The following is a 19,744-nucleotide window of genomic DNA, read 5'->3' on the forward strand; positions in this document are numbered from 1 at the left end:
CATTTTATAATATATATAATATATATATAAAATAGTAAATAAAAATGATAAAATACATAAATTACAAAAAAAATTACAAAAAAACTATAATAAAATACATAAAAGAAAAATAAAATAAATAAAATACATAAATACGATAAGATAAAATATTAAAAAATAAAATTAAAATAAAGTACATTAAAATAAATAGATAAATAAAATAGATAAATACATAAAAATACATAAAGTATTAAATACAAAAAGGATAATAGATTAATAAAATAATAATTCATAAAACAAAAATAAAAATTAATAAAAAGGTAACTCCAATAAAATAATAAATCAAAATACATCAAATTAATAGAAACAATAAATAACTATAATAAAACAATACAACTTAATACATTAAAATAAAAAAACATCTTAAAAAAAAATACTAGTAATACATAAATAACTATAAAACAGAATAAACATTTGAAATAAAAGTAATAGATTATAAAATAAATACATACAAATAAAGTAGTAAAAAGTAAATAAGATAAAATAAAAATTAAATAAAATCGATAAACACAAAAATAAATGATAAAATACAATAAATAACTAAAAATAAATAAATACATAAAATAGATGAAATAAAAACTAAACTATAACAAAAAGGAAATATAGATAAAAGAAATAAAATACTAGTAATACATAAAAAAAAAGAATAAAAATAAATGAATGGCAGCCGTCGCTCAAAATCCCATCGACACACAAGAACAAACCAGTGAAGTGATCGTACCTGATGTTTAATTAGAGACATAATTATATTACACAACAAATAAATTCAAAACAAAACACTACAAATAATTATAAAGTACATCATGAACACAAAAACAGAGCGATCTTCAGAACTGGAAGTTCTCGTCGGCCATGTGAATGGCCCAGGTGAACTTCTCCCTCTGGGTTTTGTTGTAGATCTTCTCAATGGGGACGTTGTGTTTCTTACACCTGCCAAAACAACATCATGTGATTAGAGCGTCACATCAGTCACTCGTCTGTGTGTGTGTGTGTGTGTGTGTGTGTGTGTGTGTCGTCACCAGGCCACAGTGATGCGCGGGTCCAGGTAGTTGAGTTTGGACGTTCCCAGAGCGATGACCTTGTTCTCCTCACGATCCGTTTCCTGCAGCTGCAGCTTCTTTAACTGTTCACACAGTCTCTGGACCAGCTTCTCCTTCTTCTCCACCAGCCTTACACACACACACACACACACACACACACACACAGATAAGATCATCTAAATCCTGCTGTGAAGTGAACTAAAATTCTCATTTTACTTACTTTTTCCTGAATGTAACAATAAAATGTGACTTTTCCTCCTCTAAACAACGCAATTTCGACAGGGAAAATGCAGTAAAGATGTTTTAACCCTTGTGCGGTCTTCATTTGGGAAGCAAATAAAATAAATAAAATTTATATAAATACATTTAAAAATATTTTTTTAAATAGGTTTTTTATACAAATTCACTTTATAAAAGACCCACATTTCTAACTTTCATTCATGGGGATAACATGGATAATTTGACATGGTTTAGTGTGAGATTTTTGCCCATCTTTTGGAAAATGCAGTTATAAAAGTAAAAAATGATCACTTTATCCAGTAGATGGCAGCAGAGCTCCACTATTTGCTGTTTGACTGACTGAAAGACATCTTTTCACAAGTTTTTTCAGTTGGATTCATATAAATATTATGAAATCACAATTATGACAATAAAAATTACTTCTTGTCAAAGTTTAGTATTTTTTGTAATGAAAAAAAAAAATCAGTTTTCAATATTGTTACATTATGATGAGACCCGCTTAGAAAATGGATGAAACTGATCCTCAAAATCAACATTTTATTTTCAGTACAAAAAATGCAAAAAGTATCTTTTATTGTCATAATTGTGATTTCATATTTAGATATGAAAAATACTTGTGAAAAGATGTCTTTCAGTCAGTCAAACAGCAAATAGTGGAGCTCTGCTGCCATCTACTGGATAAAGTGATCATTTTTTACTTTTAAAACTGCATTTTCCAAAAGATGAGCAAAAATCTCACACTAAACCATGTCAAATTATCCATGTGATCCCCATGAATGAAAGTTAGAAATGTGGGTCTTTTATAAAGTGAATTTTACATAAAAAGCTGTTTTTGTATAAAAACCTATTTAAAAAAATATTTATTAATTTATTTATATAAATTTAAAAAATATGATGAATCCACCAAAAACTGCACAATCATGAAGTAAAAACATTAATAAACAGAATAAAATTACATTTGTTTTTTTTTTTTTAATTATTTTGTTACAAAATTACATTTTGTTGTCTGGTGTCTCTGGAGACCCTGAGTGTGACTTTTTTTTCTACACTAACATAAAAACAAGATATCGCTCAATTCTTTTTTATTATTTGTAGATCTAGAAAGTGTTAACAACTGTACAAAGTTTCATGTCATTTGGACAAAAAGAATCATTTTAGCAAACGTCGTTTGGGGTCTAAAAAGACCCATCAGGGTTCATGTAAACGTCTTCAAGCACAAACAGACTGAAGATAATTTCAGCGTTTCAAACGTGTTTGTTTGCGTGTTTCTCTCTTTTGGCTGTTGATCCGTCTCAATATTTCATGTTTCACAGCTCGAGCGCTGCTGCTGGCACACGATTAACTCCACTAACCTTGAGTCCTGCTGATTTAAAAAGACTTCTTACTTCTTGGATTTGTCAGACGGAGCGTCTTTATGTGCTCTCTTCGCTTCTTTCAGCTCTTTTTTGGCGTCTTCAATTTGTTCCTTTTTCTTTTGGATCTGCAAACAGAAGCGAATGTGAGCGTGACCTCTGACCGACGCGGGCAAACACTGACCACATGAGTGTGTGTGTGTGTGTTTATTCCTCTAGAAGTGTATTAAGTGTTCAGCGAGGCGCCGTGTGCTGACGCTGCTTTCATCGCTCGAGTCTCTGCTGAGGTCGAACGCTCTGCGCTTTACATCGTGTGTGTGATTACTTCTGACGGCCTCGTCCTCTAAAGCTCCAATCCTGACCTTGACCTCAGCGCTGAACGGCCGACTGAAAACATTTCACTTCCCTGCAGTTACAAACCCACCTGGAATCCAATAATGTCTGACCCTGAGAGTCACACGGCGCTGCCGGCGAGAGCGATTCACAGTGACTGATGTGTCGGAGCTTTAAACACTCTTTGAGAACTAGATTCAGTTCAGCGTTAAAGAAGCTGTTGTTTTTGGGCTCTACTAGATTGAATGTTGATTATTCTCCTCATATTTCCATTGTTGCAGCTCCTCTCTTCCCAGTCTGTCAGTAACGCTCTGTTTAGTTCCTGTCTCTATGAAGCCCCTCCTTCTGAAAAGCACAATGTGCTCTGATTGGTCGGCCGGAGCAGTGTGTTGTGATTGGTGTTGGGGAAATGCCCCGCCCCTTACCATAACACACTACTAACTAACTCAACCAGGCCCCGCCCCTTTATTCTGCATATTAACTATTTAAATGAGGAATATTGTGAAGTTGGATTATTGGAACACTGATACTGCAGAAGCTCTACAGAAGAGAAGCGTGTGATTATTCAGATCTGATGTGGGTTACAGCAGACATGCGTCACCTTCTCCTGCAGCATCTGCATTGATTTCTCAAAGGTTTTGGGTGCTGCCCTCTGGTGGTTACAGAGGATCGCCACAGCTCTGTTCGCTCGGTTATACGACAGGATCTTCTCCTCCACCGTCATGTCATCTGAAAGACAGGAGCAGTGTGAACATGAATTCTCTTATTATGAAAGATGCAGATGATTCTTAGTGTTTAGTGACAGTCTGGACTGACCTGTGGTCAGTTTATTGAGCTGATCCTGCAGTGTGGTCGAGGCGTTGAAGGTTCGAAACACTTTGGCTGTCAGTCCAGGCATGGACTCGGTCAGGGTTTTGTTGAGGTTGGTCGTCTGAGAACAACAGGACAAAATTAGAAATGTAATTTATTTCTAAATTATTATTTTTTAATTAACCCCTTCATTGCTGTCTGAATTTTTTCTGCATCATGGCTGATTTGCAGCCCCCAAAACTGTGTAGTTATTAAATTTCACAATTTCTATGGGGGTCATTTTTTAAATGTTGTCATTTTATGTTTAATTATTATTTTTCAATTAACCCCTTCATTGCTGCATGATTTTTTTCTGCATCATGGATAATCTGTAGAGTGTACCCTAAAAAAAAATTTATGTATTTCTAAAAAATTTCCTATTAATTTCAATGGCGTCTTTTTTGCAATTCTGTGTTTTCTTTCTAAATTATTTTTTAATTTCCTGCATCATGGCTGATCTGTAGATTGTACCCCCCAAAAATTACATATATTTCTTTATTAAATTTTCTATGAATTTCTACGGCGGTCATTTTTGAAATGTTGTAATTTCTTTCTAAATTATTTTTAATTAACCCCTTCATTGCTGTGCTTTTTTTCTGCATAATGGCTGATTTATAGCCCACAAAACTGTGTAGTTTTTAATTTCCCATTCATTTCTATGGTGGTCATTTTTGAAATTTTGTAATGTTGTAATTTTATATTTAATTATTTTTAAATTAACCCCTTCGTTGCTGTGCTTTTTTCTGCATCATGGCTGATTTGTAGATTGTACCCCCAAAACTGTGTATTTGTTTCATGTTTTATAACACATCACGTTATAAACTCACCAGCACTGACTGCTGGGATACTGGTGATGATTTAGTGCTGGTAACGTGATTATCACATGATACAGTAGTAAACATCACATGACTTTATAGTCAAGGATATTATAGTCAACAAAAACCATTAAAAAAAAAAATAAAAAAAAAAAATCATTTTTTCACTTGAAATTAATTCTTTTACATATTTTAAGGCTTATTTCAACGTACTAATTTTCACTTAATCTAATTCAAAATATTAATAACTATAACAGTATTTCAACGACACTAAAATAAGCTCCTCCTACAAACACACTTACTGTAATTCGGTCAAATAAATCATCTTCTGGATCCTTATGCTTTATGAACAGCTTTAGGCTCTTGAAAACCTGCGAGTGAAGATCAGAATGAAACAGTCGATCATGATGAACACAAATAAATAGAGCTGCTACAATCATATCTCACACTGATTGTGTATCAATAGTTTATTAATGCATTCATTCATTCATTCATTCATCTAATTACCCAAAGTTTAACTAGAGACTGAAACGGATGCCGCAGATTCTCTCATGTGATGTGTCGAATCATGACACATGTAATGTCATGAGAGAGTTAACGAGAGTTCATTAACCCTCTGGTGCTCCTCATTTAGGGGTCACACTCACACTCTGCCTGGTCAAAAGTAGCCGAACACCTACACTTTATTTTCCCAGTTGAATTAATGTAATATATTTTTGTTCAATACTATGATTTATTTAATATTTTGAGGGATTGTATGGTACTAAGTAATATTTATGCAAGAATTGTGATTCATTTGTTTCCATTATTTTTATAATATAATTAATCCATACAATTTTATCCTATTTTTAAAAAATACATTTCAATTAACCCCTTCATTGCTGTGTGCTTTTTATCCTGCATCATGGCCAATTTGTAGACTGTACCTCCCAAAAATTGTGTATTTTTTAAAATTATTCATTCATTTCTATGGCGGTCATTTTTGAATTGTCATTTTTTTTTTTTTTTTATTTAATTATTTTTCAATTAACCCCTTCATTGCTGTGTGCTGCTGTTCATTTCCTGTATCATAGCTGATTTGTAGACTGTACCCCAAAAGAAATCGTGCATTTAAAAAAAAGATAAATAAATAAATCCAATTCATTTCTATAGCGGACATTTTTTTAAATGTAATTTTATTTTTTGGTTATTTTTCAATTAACCCCTTTATTGCTGTGCTTTTTTCTGCATCATGGCTGATTTGTAGATTGTAAAATCCTGTATTTTATAAATTACCTATTCATTTTCTATGGTGGTCATTTTTGAAATGTTGAAATTTCATATTTAATTTTTTTTTTCAATTAACCCCTTCATTGCTGTGTGTTTTTTTCCCTGCATCATGGATGACTTGTAGAATGTACCCCCAAATATTTTTTTTTTTTACATTTCCTATTAATTTCTATGGTGGTCATTTCTGAAATATTGTATTTTCTCTTTTTTTTTAATCATTTTTCAATTAACCCCTTCATTGCTGTGCTTTTTTCTGCATCATGGATGACTTGTAGAATGTACCCCCAAATATTATTTTTATTATTATTATTTTTTTTTACATTTCCTATTAATTTCTATGGTGGTCATTTCTGAAATATTGTATTTTCTCTTTTTTTATCATTTTTCAATTAACCCCTTCATTGCTGTGCTTTTTCCTGTATCATGGCTGACTTTTAGACTCTACCTCAAAAAAAATTGTGAATTTTTTTTTAAATTTCCTATTAATTTCTATGACGATCATTTTTTAAATGCACGTTTTTGGTTATTGTTTTTCAATTAACCCCTTCATTGCTGTGCTTTTTTCTGCATCATGGATGACTTGTAGAATGTACCCCCAAATATTATTTTTATAATTTTTTTTTTTTTTACATTTCCTATTAATTTCTATGGTGGTCATTTCTGAAATATTGTATTTTCTCTTTTTTTTTTAATCATTTTTCAATTAACCCCTTCATTGCTGTGTGTTTTTTTCCCTGCATCATGGATGACTTGTAGAATGCACCCCCAAAAATAATTTTTATTATTTTATTTTTTTTTACATTTCCTATTAATTTCTATGGTGGTCATTTCTGAAATATTGTATTTTCTCTTTTTTTTATCATTTTTCAATTAACCCCTTCATTGCTGTGCTTTTTCCTGTATCATGGCTGACTTTTAGACTCTACCTCAAAAAAAAGTTTTGATTTTTTTTTTAAATTTCCTATTAATTTCTATGACGATCATTTTTTAAATGCACTTTTTTGGTTATTGTTTTTTAATTAACCCCTTCCATTGCTGTGCTTTTTTTCTGCATCATGGCTGATTTGTAGATTGTAAAATTGTGTATTTTTAAATTACCTATTCATTTTCTATGGTGGTCATTTTTGAAATGTTGTAATTTTATATTTAATTTTTTTTTCAATTAACCCCTTCATTGCTGTTTTTACCTGCATCATGGATGATTTGTAAAGTGTACCCCAAAAAAATTATTAATTATTAAATGTTTTTACATTTCCTATTAATTTTTATGGTGGTCATTTTTGAAATACTGTACTTTTTCCTGCATCATGGCTGTTTTGTAGATTGTAGCCCCCAAAATTGTGTATTTTTTAAAGTTCTATTCAATATTGAACTTTATAATACATATTGTATAGTATTATATTGTGAAAATTGCAGACCATGAAGAGCACCCGAGGGTTAAAGAGCGGCATGTGCGATATAACAACGTTTGCAGTGACCTGTTTCTCCACCGGCACTTTGTTGTAGTAGCGGATAGAGTCTTTTCCCAGGAAGTCAAACTCCACCACATACTCCAGTCCGTCCAGACGCCGGTGAAGCGTGATGTGCTCCACACGCAGAGAACAGCAGCCCACCGTATCCGCAGACTCGTCGTCCTTCTCGTTCCCCGCTCGCAGGGCCAGCTGCACACACACACACACACACACACACACACACACACACACTATATCTATCAACATTTGAATACACACAAAATCCACCTAATGGGTGGAGCTTAACCTATTCAGGTTTAGGTAAGGTTAGGGTATTGCTGGCCCTTTAAGCTCCACCCATTATGTCCAGAGAGGAGGAGCTGGATGCCATGCTCCGCCCATCAGCTCACCTTATCGATGAAGTAGATGGCGACTCCTCTCTGTCTGCTCTTCATCTCTCTGGACATCCAGTCGCGTCTGTACTGCTTCCTGATGGCGTCCACACACACCTTCAGCTGACGCGCCGTCTCGTACTTCTGCCAGTCCTTCTCGCCCTGAACACAGACCGTCATCATCATCATCATCATCATCATCATCATCATCATCTCTCTGATGCGAGCATGAGCTCAGACGCACCTTGAGTTTGGAGCTGGGGTTCAGCATGATGTATTTGGGTCGTCCATGAATGTTCTCCAGCCACGACGCCAGCCATGTGACCGTGTTATCGTGCTGAACGCGCTTCCACTTGTGGCCTGCAGGGGCTTCTGGGATCTTAGAGTCTCTGTGGAGAGAAAATTATACGATACTCACGCTCCGAGTTCAATCGAATATTCACTTTATATTTACAAAATCGGTTTTATTTTCTCCTAAATTCTTTGTTTAAAGTTTTCTGTGCTTTCTGATCAAATTTATCATCAAAATAAAAGAATTTATAATACATTATACACAGGTCTTGTTTTAATAAATGATAAACAGTTATATTTCTCTCACTGGCTGCAGTTGATGGTGATGTCCTCCGGCTGGATGCGCTTCTTCAGTTTGCCCATCTTCGGATGTTCTCCTCGGCCGCGGAACAGACCCGGCGGCTCCAGCTTGAAGTTCCCGATTTTCTCGCGGTGTCCGTCCAGCAGACAGTAGCCGTACTCCTCGATCAGCCGGTTGGCTTCCTCTTTCAGGACCTGATTGAAACACGAAACACTTACGGAAGCCTCCGATCAGGAGTAAGCTCTCGTTTAACCCGACAGATGTGTCATAATGCTGACATTTACACATGCTCACATTTTAAGAGCGATGACATTATGAAAATAAACGACTCTGTAAGCGCTAAACCCATGTCAAATAAAGACAATCTCAATTAATAAATGTTTTTATGTATCTGAATTTATTTATTGATGCTTATTAATTTCAAATACACTTTCTGCATAAAGTAATATTTATGCAAGAATTGTGATTCATTTGTTTCTATTTTTTTTTTTTTTACAATATTAATCAATCCATACAATTTCATCCTATTTTTTAAAAACGTTTCAATTAACCCCTTCATTGCTGTGTGCTTTTTTCTGCATCATGGCTGATTTGTAGATTGTAAAATTGTGTATTTTTAAAATTACCTATTCATTTTCTATGGTGGTCATTTTTGAAATGTTGTAATTTTATATTTAATTTTTTTTTTTCTCAATTAACCCCTTCATCGCTACGTGTTTTTTCCGGCACCATGGCTGATACCCCCCCAAAATGTGCTTTTTTTTTAAAAAATTTTTATTTCCCATTTATTTCTATGGCGGTCATTTTTAAAAGTATTTTTTTGGGGTTATTTTTCAATTAACCCCTTCATTGCTGTGATGCAGGAAAAAAGCATTGATGATTTGTAGAGTGCACCCCAAAAAAAAAAAATTATTATTTTTTTTTTTTACAATTCCTATCAATTTCTATGGTGGTCATTTTTGAAATATTGTAAATTTTTTTTTTTTATTATAATTTTTCAATTAACCCCTTTTTTTCTGCATCATGGCTGATTTGTAGATTGTAAAATTGTGTATTTTTAAAATGACATTCATTTTCTATGGTGGTCATTTTTGAAATGTTGTAAATTTATATTTAATTTTTTTTTCTCAATTAAGCCCTTCATCGCTACATGTTTTTTCCGGCACCATGGCTGATACTCCCCCGCCCCAAAAAATGTGCTTTTTAAATTTTTTTTAATTTCCTATTTATTTCTATGACGGTCATTTTTAAAAGTAATTTTTTTGGGTTATTTTTCAATTAACCCCTTCATTGCTGTGATGCAGGAAAAAAGCACTGATGATTTGTAGAGTGTACCCCCAAATTTTTTTTTTTTTTTTTTTTACAATTCCTATCATTTTCTATGGTGGTCATTTTAGAAATATTGTAATTTTTTTTTTTTTTATTATAATTTTTCAATTAACCCCTTTTTTTCTACATCATGGCTGATTTGTAGATTATACCGCCCAAAATTGTGTATTTTTTTTTTTTATTTCTGTTCATTACTTTAATTAGATAATTGTATCGTTTTGCAGACCTGCCAACCTTGGAATTTTTCGAGTACAGTGACGGGACGGGGCACGGGTTTTTTTTTTTATTTTTTTTTTTTTTGGGGGGGGGGGGTATTTTTTACATTTTTGAAAACAATACCAAAGCACACACACCCATTTCGTTATTTTGACTGTTAAAGTTTTTTTATTTGAAAATTAAAAATTTCACCACTTCAAAAGCATTTTTTTAAATTCATGATTAATCTTGCATTGCATAATGTGTTCTTATACAAACTGACAACCACAAGTGAATCGCATTCAAATTTAATATGACTCAAAATTTTTGTTTGCAATTTCAAGAAGGCTATATTTACAACAACTAACCTGACAGTGAGTCGTTTACACAGGTTTTGTAATGAAAACAGTCTACAATTAAGAAACCCTAGAAAACAGTAAACATTGAGTTTACATGTGATTCATTTAAAATACTTAATTAATTATTCCAATATCCAAATATGATACTAAATCCCACAGAAAAAAGGGTTTCTATTTGTAGCGTGCTGTCTTTGATTATAAACAAGACAAACATTCGCTGATAAAGGTTAGCCAATACAAACATATTTATAGAAAACAGTTGACAATGAATAAAAGGACAATAAGACAAAACGCGTGAGTATTCAAGAATATCAGAAGTTAGTCCGACATATAACGAGGGGTTGTGTTAACTAAAGCGTCCGTCATTTAACAAATCTTAAAAACACGGGTGGATAATTAAAAATCTTTTCTGACAAAAAAAAAAAAAAAAAAAAAAAATAATAATAATAACACAAGCAAGGACAAATTTTAAACCAAACACGGCAATTTTCATTTTACCTCTCTGTGTGCGCACGCGTTTGTGTTTATGAGAGAGAGAGAGCTCGCGCAGCATTGAGACAACGGTCATTTTAAATGCATAAGTAACTAATGTGCTAGTCTTCATACAAAATAAGTAGGCTATGTAGCATAATTAGTTACTTTAGTTAGTATTAACAGCACACATGTAGGCTATACGTTTCTGAACACTGAGAATAAATAAATAAACGCCTGTTTCTCCAGACTCGCGCTTGTCATCAGTCAGCACACATCACAACATTTTCATAATCAGAATTTCAATTTATTTAGATTTGTTGTTCAACATTACTTGTGCATTTTATACCCGTTTACCTTAAGAAGTTAAAAGTGCGTGAGTGCGCTTTCCTCACCTGAGAATTCAGTCAATGAGACGGCGGGAGTGAAGGAGGGATCGAGCGGGATTTTGTGTTGCTGTCGATTTGCAGTCTTTTTTATTGTAGGCCGTATGCATTTGTCAATCATCCCCGCTTGCTATTTGAGGAAATGAACCCAGCGCTGATTGGTCGAACTCTTTTGCTGGATTTGAGTACTAGGCGTGCACAGAGGAGTCACCGGGTTTTTGCGTAGTATAGAGTGACAAATCGTACCAGCGTACTTTGAGGTCAAAATGCGTACCTGGTACGCAAAATGCGTACATGTTGGCAGGTCTGGTTTTGTGAAAATTGCAGATTTTACATATAAAAATACCATTATTTCATATAAAAATACCACTTTTACCGTTATGTGAGGCAAAAGAAGTCAGAATCAATGATGAACTCACTATTCGAAGGCTGTTATTGGATTATTGGGAGTAAACGGACTGAAATCAGACACGCACCTGCTTCTCCTCTTTTGTCATGTTCTTTCGCTCCTCCGTCTTCTCCAGGAAATACTTGTGCATATGGCTGAAGTCACACTTGGAGAGCGTCTTTATCAGCTTCTTCTCTTCTTTAGTCATTTCCTGATTCAAGAACGCAGTTTAAGTTTACCAGACGTGTAAAAAGTTCTCAAATTCTACTGAAAACTAATGGATACTGAGTGAAAACTTTACTCAGTTAAAAGCCAAAAACACACTTCGGTTAAAGTAAAACAAGAAAAACTTTAAATTGTACCTCCTTCCAGTCAGTGAAGAAGTTGTTCTGAAACACGTCTTTACTGGTGTACTCGTGGTCCAGCATCTTGGCGTAGAAAGTGGCGATTTCCTCCGTCGCTGGATTCAATTTCACCGGCTGACCTGAAAACAGTTCATTAACACTGTTATTTTTCTGTTTATTAATGTGAAGCTGATATAAATGTGACTTGACTGATGTGCCGTTTGGACATCAGATCACATGACGCGCTTACCGTCGTAATAAAAGGGCACGTTATTGGGCAGCGGCTCATATTCCGGAGGGAAATACGGTCCTTTGTGCTCGAGACGGCTCCATTTCTGACTGTCCGAGGATTTGCCTTCTTCCCACCTGATCATTCAATCGCAGGTTATTCATCAAACGCACAAGAACACAGAGGAAGTGAAACAAATATGAAGAATCACATGACAATTATGAGCAGAAACATGAGAGAAGACATTAGAGAGAAGCATTAATATAGTGAGCAACAATTATACCGTCTGCAAATTCAACCACAAATATTAAGAATACATTTTATGCAAGATTAATAAATGTGTAAAAATGGACAATTTATTACGATAAATTTAATAATATTTATTGATAAATTATAGGAAAAAGGATTTGCATGATTGATGTCCATGAATTTTTAAAATGAATTATAATGTTAAAATATGAAAATACATATTATATTAAGATAATATACAACATTTTAAAATAGTATGGAAAACAAATACTTAAGTTAATATTTAATTAACGGTCTCTCACCGATTAATGAGCTCATAAAGCAATACACAATTCTACATAATCATGCGTTTAAATTGATTTATTAATGATAACTTATTTAAATGAATTTTTTTAATTTGTTTTAAATAATTATAATAATTATATTATCATAATTACATAATCATCTGTTTAAAGTGAACACAATATTTTAAGATTAAGAATTTATTAATGATCATTTATTAATAAATTATGTATTTGTGTTCTGACAATTTTTAAAAATAAATATATGAAATAATATTAATAATGAATAGAATTATATTTATTATTATATTAAGTTAAAATAATCTAAAAATAAAATATTTTAAGTTAATATTTAATAGTTTTGCGCAGATTAATGAGCTCATAAAGCAAAGCAATACATAATTCTACATAATCATGTTTAAATGATTGATTAAAAATAAATTAATGAAATTAAATTAACTTATTTTAAATGTTTAATATAATAAAATATACAATTAAATATTATTAAAATAATACTGTATTAATATCATAATTTAAATTAATATTTCATTAGCGGTATCTCACTGATTAATAATCATCTGTTTAAAGTGAAAAAATAAGATTAAGAATTTATTAATGATTATATATTAATTAATTAATTAAGGTAAAATGCATTTGCATGACTGATGTCCACCAATTTTTAAAATAAATATATGAAATAATATTATATTTAATATTATCATTAAATGAAAATAACCTAAAAAAAATATTTAATAAACAGTTTTACACAGATTAATATGAGCTTATAAAGTTACACAATTCTACATTCAATTATTGAAAATGTAAATGAATTTGAATTTATTTTATATTATTTAAAAAATACAACATTAACTAGCGTATAATATTATTAATATAACACAAAACTTTAATATTTTAAGTTGATATCTAATGAACGGTCTCATTAAAGCTAATTTTCTGTTTACATTTTGGCATGTCAACAACCTTTTATCTCGTGTTATAGTTTCCGCGTCACAGAAGCGCATGCGCAGATGTGATCTCACTAATGAATATTAATCTCACTAATGAATATTAATCTGACCTGCAGTCGGACAGTGTTTTCGCGGCTCGATCATAATGTCTGACAGAAGAAACGAGCGAAGCGACTTTATTACGTTCCGCTGAAATATAAACGACTCGTGAAATAACGAAAAAACATCTTCTCATTCCCCGCAGAAGCAGCGCACAGCGGACATGTGCTCTTTTGCACATGCGCACTTACGCGCGTCTGTGCGTCACATGTATGTGTGTCCGACCGGCGGCATCTGCGCGATAACAGTTCCACACGTTAATTTATTCCGCTTCAAACGGGCTTTATTCATTAAAATAAGATGTTAAATAAAAGTTAAATATATTAAAGCCTATTTAAAATGACGCAAAGTATTTTAATTCTGACTAATTAAGCCCATTTATTTCCTGATATTCAAAATTAAGTTAATTGAACTGAATGAATTAAGTACATACTTTAATTCTGCTCAAATGAATCCTTAAAGACTACCTGAAGGAAAGCAGTGTGAACACGTACCACTTCCACTTATCAGACTCATCTTTCTTGTCCTCTTTCTTCACCTTCTCTTTTTTCTTCTGCTCTTCCTCGCCTTCATCATCCTTCTTGATCTTTTTATTCTTCTCTGGTTCGTCATGTTCAGAACTTGTCTTTTTTCTTTTCTTCCCAGACTGTTGATTTTTATCACTCTTTTCATCTTTGACTCTCTTCTTCTTTATCTTGGCAGGTGCAGTGACCGGCGGGCCGTCTGTCTCCTGCCTTTCATCCGTCTGAAACAAGTCACATGTGATTAACCGTGATGATGAAGAACATGACGCCTGCGCTCTGATACAACACACCTGATTTGAGTCGTTCTTCAGGTTTTCATCTGCAGTCCGCTCGTTCTTCTCTGTATGATTGAGACGCTCCTTACTGCTCTTTGATCGAGTCTGAGAATCAATCGGAAGAAATTAACCCTTAGAGGGTCTTTTTAGACTCCAAACAACGTTTGCTAAAATAAAAATAAAAAGTTATCTTTGTCCAAATGACATGAAACTTTGTACAGTTGTTAACACTTTCTGGATCTACAAATACAAAAGAAACAAATTGGAGCGATATCTTGTTTTTATGTTAGTGTAGAAAATAAAGTCACACTCAAGGTCTCCAGAGACACCAGACAACAAAATGTAATTTTGTAACAAAATAAATTTAAAAATATTTTTTTAAATAAGTTTTTATACAAAAACAGCTTTTTATGTCAAATTCACTTTATAAAAGACCCACATTTCTGACTTTCACTCATGGGGATAACATGGATAATCTGACATGGTTTAGTGTGAGATTTTTGTCCATCTTTTGGAAAATGCAGTTTTAAAAGTAAAAAATGATCACTTTATCCAGTAGATGGCAGCAGAGCTCCACTATTTGCTATTTGACTGACTGAAAGACATCTTTTCACAAGTATTTTTCATATCTAAATATTATGAAATCACAATTTTAACAATAAAAATTACTTTGTCAAAGTTTAGCATTTTTTTGTACTGAAAAAAATAAGTTTTTCAAAAATGTTGATTTTGAGGATGAATTTTGTCCATTTTCTAAGCGGGGTCTCATCATAATATAATAATATTGAAAAACTGATTTTTCTCATTACAAAAAATACTTAACTATGACAAAAGGTAATTTTTATTGTTATAATTGTGATTTCGTAATATTTAGATATGAATCCAGCTGAAAATACTTGTGTAAAGATGTCTTTCAGTCAGTCAAACAGCAAATAGTGGAGCTCTGCTGCCATCTACTGGATAAAGTGATCATTTTTTACTTTTAAAACTGCATTTTCCAAAAGATGGACAAAAATCTCACACTAAACCATGCCAAATTATCCATGTTATCCCCATGAATGAAAGTCAGAAATGTGGGTCTTTTATAAAGTGAATTTTACATAAAAAGCTGTTTTTGTACAAAAACCTATTCAACAAAATATTTAAATAAATTAAAAAAATTATGATAAATCCTCCAAAAACTGCACAAATATGAAGTAAAAACATTAATAAACAGAGTAAAATTATATTTGTTAAAAAAAAAATTAAAAAAAAAAACTATTTTGTTATAAAATTACATTTTGTTGCCTGTAGTCTCTGGAGACCCCAAAGATCCTGAGTGTGCTTCCCAAACAAAGACCGCACAAGGTTTTAATAAACCTGAAAAAGAATACCTAAAACACTGTCAATCAAAATACCTTCTGTTTGTTGTTGTTTTCTGGTGGGCTTGATTTCTCCTGTCCATCATCATGTTGAGTTCTGATGAATCATATAAACATAAATCACTCACTTCACAGTTCAAACTCATTGTTTTGACCGTGCATTTCACAATTACTCAATCATATAAAGTGAAACTGAGAGATCTCTTGCCTTTCATCAGGATCTGCTGCTGTGGCGTCCTGCAAAATAAAACATTCTCAAGATTTAAACTGACGCATTTTCTCATATAAACACTCTTAAAAATAAGGTTCCACGAGGGGTTTTTCTTCTATTTTTCACTTTTATGCAATGGATGTTAAAGGATTAGTTCACTTCAGAATGAATTTCATGATCATTTCCATGTCATCCAAGATTTTCATGTCTTTCTTTCTTCAGTGGAAAAGAAATGAAGGAAAACGTTCCAGGATTTTTCTCCATATAGTGGACTTCACTGGGGTTCAACGGGTTGAAGGTCCAAATGTCAGTTTCAGTGCAGCTTCAAAGAGCTCTACATGATCCCAGACGAGGAATAAGAGTCTCATCTAGAGAAACCATCAGTCATTTTCTAAAAAAAATAAACATTATATACTTTTTAACCACAAATGCTCGTCTTGCACTGCTCTGTGATGCTCCACGCATGACGTAATCATGTTGGAAAGGTCACGCGTCACAGGAGGAAGTACGGAAAAACTCTTTTTTTTTGTAAAGGCTGTTTGACTCGTGCTGCGTTCACACCAGACACGAATTAAGCGCGAGAGATTTACATGTTAAGTCAATGCAAAGACGCGAATAGAAATCCTGCGGCGCAAATTGAGCGTTTCGGGTGTTTGAAGCGTGATTCGAGCAAGTTTTGCTCTAATATTTGTGCCGCGTTAACCAATCAGGAGCTTGCTCTAGTAGTGACGTGATTACGAGCGGAGGCAGAAATCCGAAACAACAATGGAGGACAAAATCATCGTCGCTGTACGAAACATCTTCATACTTTTATAGAAACAGGAATAAAAAGGATCTTGCTTGGAAGAGAGTGAGTCAGGAGGTCAGACAATCTGGCAAGTTGTAAAAAACGGTCTTTACTCAATTTAATTTTAATATATATATTAAAATTAAATTGAGTAAAGACCGTTTTTTACAACTTTTGATTGTAACATCAGAGAGATAGATATATATATATATATATATATATATATATATATATATATATATATATATATATATATATATATATATATATATATATATATATATATGTATGTATGTATATATGAGACAAGCTAGCTAAAGCCGGCAAATTGAGCTTATTCTCCGTATTTTACAACTACTTTCCCGCTGAGAAGTTGATGTGTTTATTCAGAGGAAGTGTGCAGAAACGAGACGAAGCCCCTACAACATGCGTTCAACTATGCGCAAATAAATCACGCTATTCACGCATAGTTGGACGCTTGAACATTGAACAAATCACGTCTGGTGTGAACGCCCCATTAGTCTTTGTACGTTCGCTTTGTAAACACTGGATCGGTACTTCCTCCTGTGACGCGTGACCTTTCCAACATGATTACGTCATGCATGGAGCATCACAGAGCAGTGCAAGACGAGCATTTGTGGTTAAAAAGTATATAATGTTTTTTTTTTAGAAAATGTCCGATGGTTTCTCTAGATTAGACTCTTATTCCTCGTCTGGGATCATGTAGAGCTCTTTGAAGCTGCACTGAAACTGACTTTTGGACCTTCAACCCGTTGAACCCCAGTGAAGTCCACTATATGGAGAAAAATCCTGGAATGTTTTCCTTCATTTCTTTTCGACTGAAGAAAGAAAGACATGAACATCTTGGATGACATGGAGGAGAGTAAATTAATAATTTTTCATCTCATTAAATAACGCTCACCACATTCATGTCAGCATCTCCTGCTTCACATTTCACCTCGCTTCTAAAACAGAAGAATATATGAGTGAGTGACACAGAACTTCATGCATTATTATTATTCGAGCTGAAGACGCACCTGGTGACTCCAGACTCCTGCTGACATTCTCCCGAGTCGGACTGTTTCTTCTAGTAATGATTCACAATCATTTATACTTCAGACACACATTCATACTTTATGACCTTCTGTCATGATGCTTTTACCTTCGAGGAGGGTTTGTGTTTGCCGTTCAACTCCGAGTCCTTTCCTCTGTCTTTAGAGGAATGCTTGGACTTCTTCTCTCTGACACACGCAAGAGATCCTAGTTAATTAAACCTGGAATATCTCTGTTTTTTTCTCTCAACGTTATAAACAAATGTTCCTCCGGGAACGTTAATAGAACGTTCGCTTAAAGTTATCAAAAACATTATTTATACAAAGTTTCAGTTGGATGTTCATCTAATGTTATTTTAATTTGTGATAATTGTTACATTTTTAAAAAATTCTAGGTTAAAAACAACCCAAGTTGGGTTAAAAAAAATTGGACAAACCCAAAGTGCTGGTCAGTTTTATTAAACTCAACTATTGTTTAAAAATTACTGTATTTCTTGCTTAAAATGAACCCAAAATATGTTGGAAATTAACAAGTTTAGTGAAAAATAATTAAACATTTATTAAATTGCTTATTAATAAATGTTCACCTTTTGATTATTATTGTTGCCTCTAGTAATTATGTGACTAATTTTTAATTTCCAACATATTTTGGGTTCATTTTAATCCAGAAATACAGTCATTTTTAAATAATAGTTGAGTTAAATAACACTACCCAGCACATTGGACAAACATTAACCCAACCACTGGGTTTGTCCATTTTTTAAAACAGCATCTAGATCTCTCTGAACATCCTCATATAATGTCTGCAAAACTATACAATGTTCTCAACGCGATCGCGTACAAGAACAAACGTTTTAAAAACATTTCTAAAATCCCGTCATTCAGAAATGACGTTTTTATAACATTCTTAGAACATGTGATGAAACTTTCTGACCTCCTGTCGTGTTTTTTACTGCTCTTCTCATGTCCTTCCTTTTCCAGTTTCATCCTGTAAGTTCGTCCAGTATTTTCTACACTGTAAAGACAGCAAATTAGCGTCTAATTAACCGCTTGCATCAGTAATGCAAACTAACTTGCACACGAAAGCCTAACGACCCGTTTTAAATCGGATTCAGTTACACGAGTTCAGTCTAAACACGTTTAGATACTCTCGATTATTTAGGAGTTAAAATAATCTCTGCGAGAGGCGAATCTCTTACCTGAAAGACTTCACAGCGGCATCAGAATGCATGTCACCTGTCACACCTGAAAGTTTTTAAGTTCCTCTTCTAATCAAGTGCGCAAAATCAGCCGCAGCGCCACCTGCTGGAATAAAACCCACCTGCACACGGCGAACCTTTTCCTCCATCATCTCGAACATCATTTACAAGAATCTCAATGGCGTTTGCAAAAATAGCTTATTGTTATTGGCTTAGTTCACCCAAAAATGAAATTTCTGTCATTAATTACTCACCCTCATGTTGTTCCACACCTGTAAGAACACAAATTAAGATATTTTTGATGAAATCGGAGAGGTATATGACTCATATAATATAGTAGTCAACATTTAAAGTGGATCAAAACCTTTCATCAAAGTTGTCCTAAAACCTTCTTAGTTCTTAGGACAACATTGATGAACTTTTTTGATCCACTTAAAATGTTGACTACTGTATAATCAACACTTTCAAGGTCCAGAAAGGAACTAAAGACTTCGTTAAAACAGTCATGTGACTGCAGTGGTTCAACCTTAATGTTATGAAGAGACGAGAATACTTTTTGTGCGCAAAAACAAAACAAAAATAACCACTTTATTCAACAAATTAGTCTCTTCTGTGTCATTCTTATTCGTTGTTTACGTCCAGCGCTTCCAGGTTCTACATCAGAA

The 19,744-nt window shown here is 33.3% G+C and overlaps 1 protein-coding gene across 2 annotated transcripts; it reads right to left on the minus strand.

Annotated features, from left to right (window-relative positions):
* Nucleotides 1-746: 746 nt before the first annotated feature.
* top1mt (DNA topoisomerase I mitochondrial) lies at nt 747-19,371 on the minus strand. Of its 2 annotated transcripts, XM_048165665.1 has the most exons (22): nt 19,080-19,371; nt 18,815-18,895; nt 17,991-18,069; nt 17,866-17,915; nt 17,751-17,793; nt 16,039-16,067; nt 15,867-15,927; nt 14,485-14,574; nt 14,165-14,415; nt 12,095-12,210; nt 11,863-11,984; nt 11,589-11,711; nt 8,379-8,566; nt 8,025-8,169; nt 7,799-7,942; nt 7,416-7,598; nt 4,971-5,039; nt 3,821-3,935; nt 3,606-3,733; nt 2,705-2,799; nt 1,059-1,208; nt 747-969 (listed from the first exon to the last, which is right to left on the minus strand). In XM_048165665.1, exons 1-22 carry the CDS (start codon nt 19,109-19,111, stop codon nt 867-869), a joined length of 2,397 nt encoding a protein of 798 aa, XP_048021622.1. In that variant the 5' UTR covers nt 19,112-19,371; the 3' UTR covers nt 747-866. The 2 variants fall into 2 exon arrangements, with proteins under 2 accessions (XP_048021622.1, XP_048021623.1); XM_048165666.1 differs by lacking the exons at nt 14,165-14,415; nt 14,485-14,574; nt 15,867-15,927; ... (4 more) ...; nt 18,815-18,895; nt 19,080-19,371 and adding an exon at nt 13,682-13,869.
* Nucleotides 19,372-19,744: the final 373 nt, after the last annotated feature.

Source organism: Megalobrama amblycephala, linkage group LG18 (genome assembly GCF_018812025.1).
Source record: "Megalobrama amblycephala isolate DHTTF-2021 linkage group LG18, ASM1881202v1, whole genome shotgun sequence".
NCBI classification, from domain to species: domain Eukaryota; kingdom Metazoa; phylum Chordata; class Actinopteri; order Cypriniformes; family Xenocyprididae; genus Megalobrama; species Megalobrama amblycephala.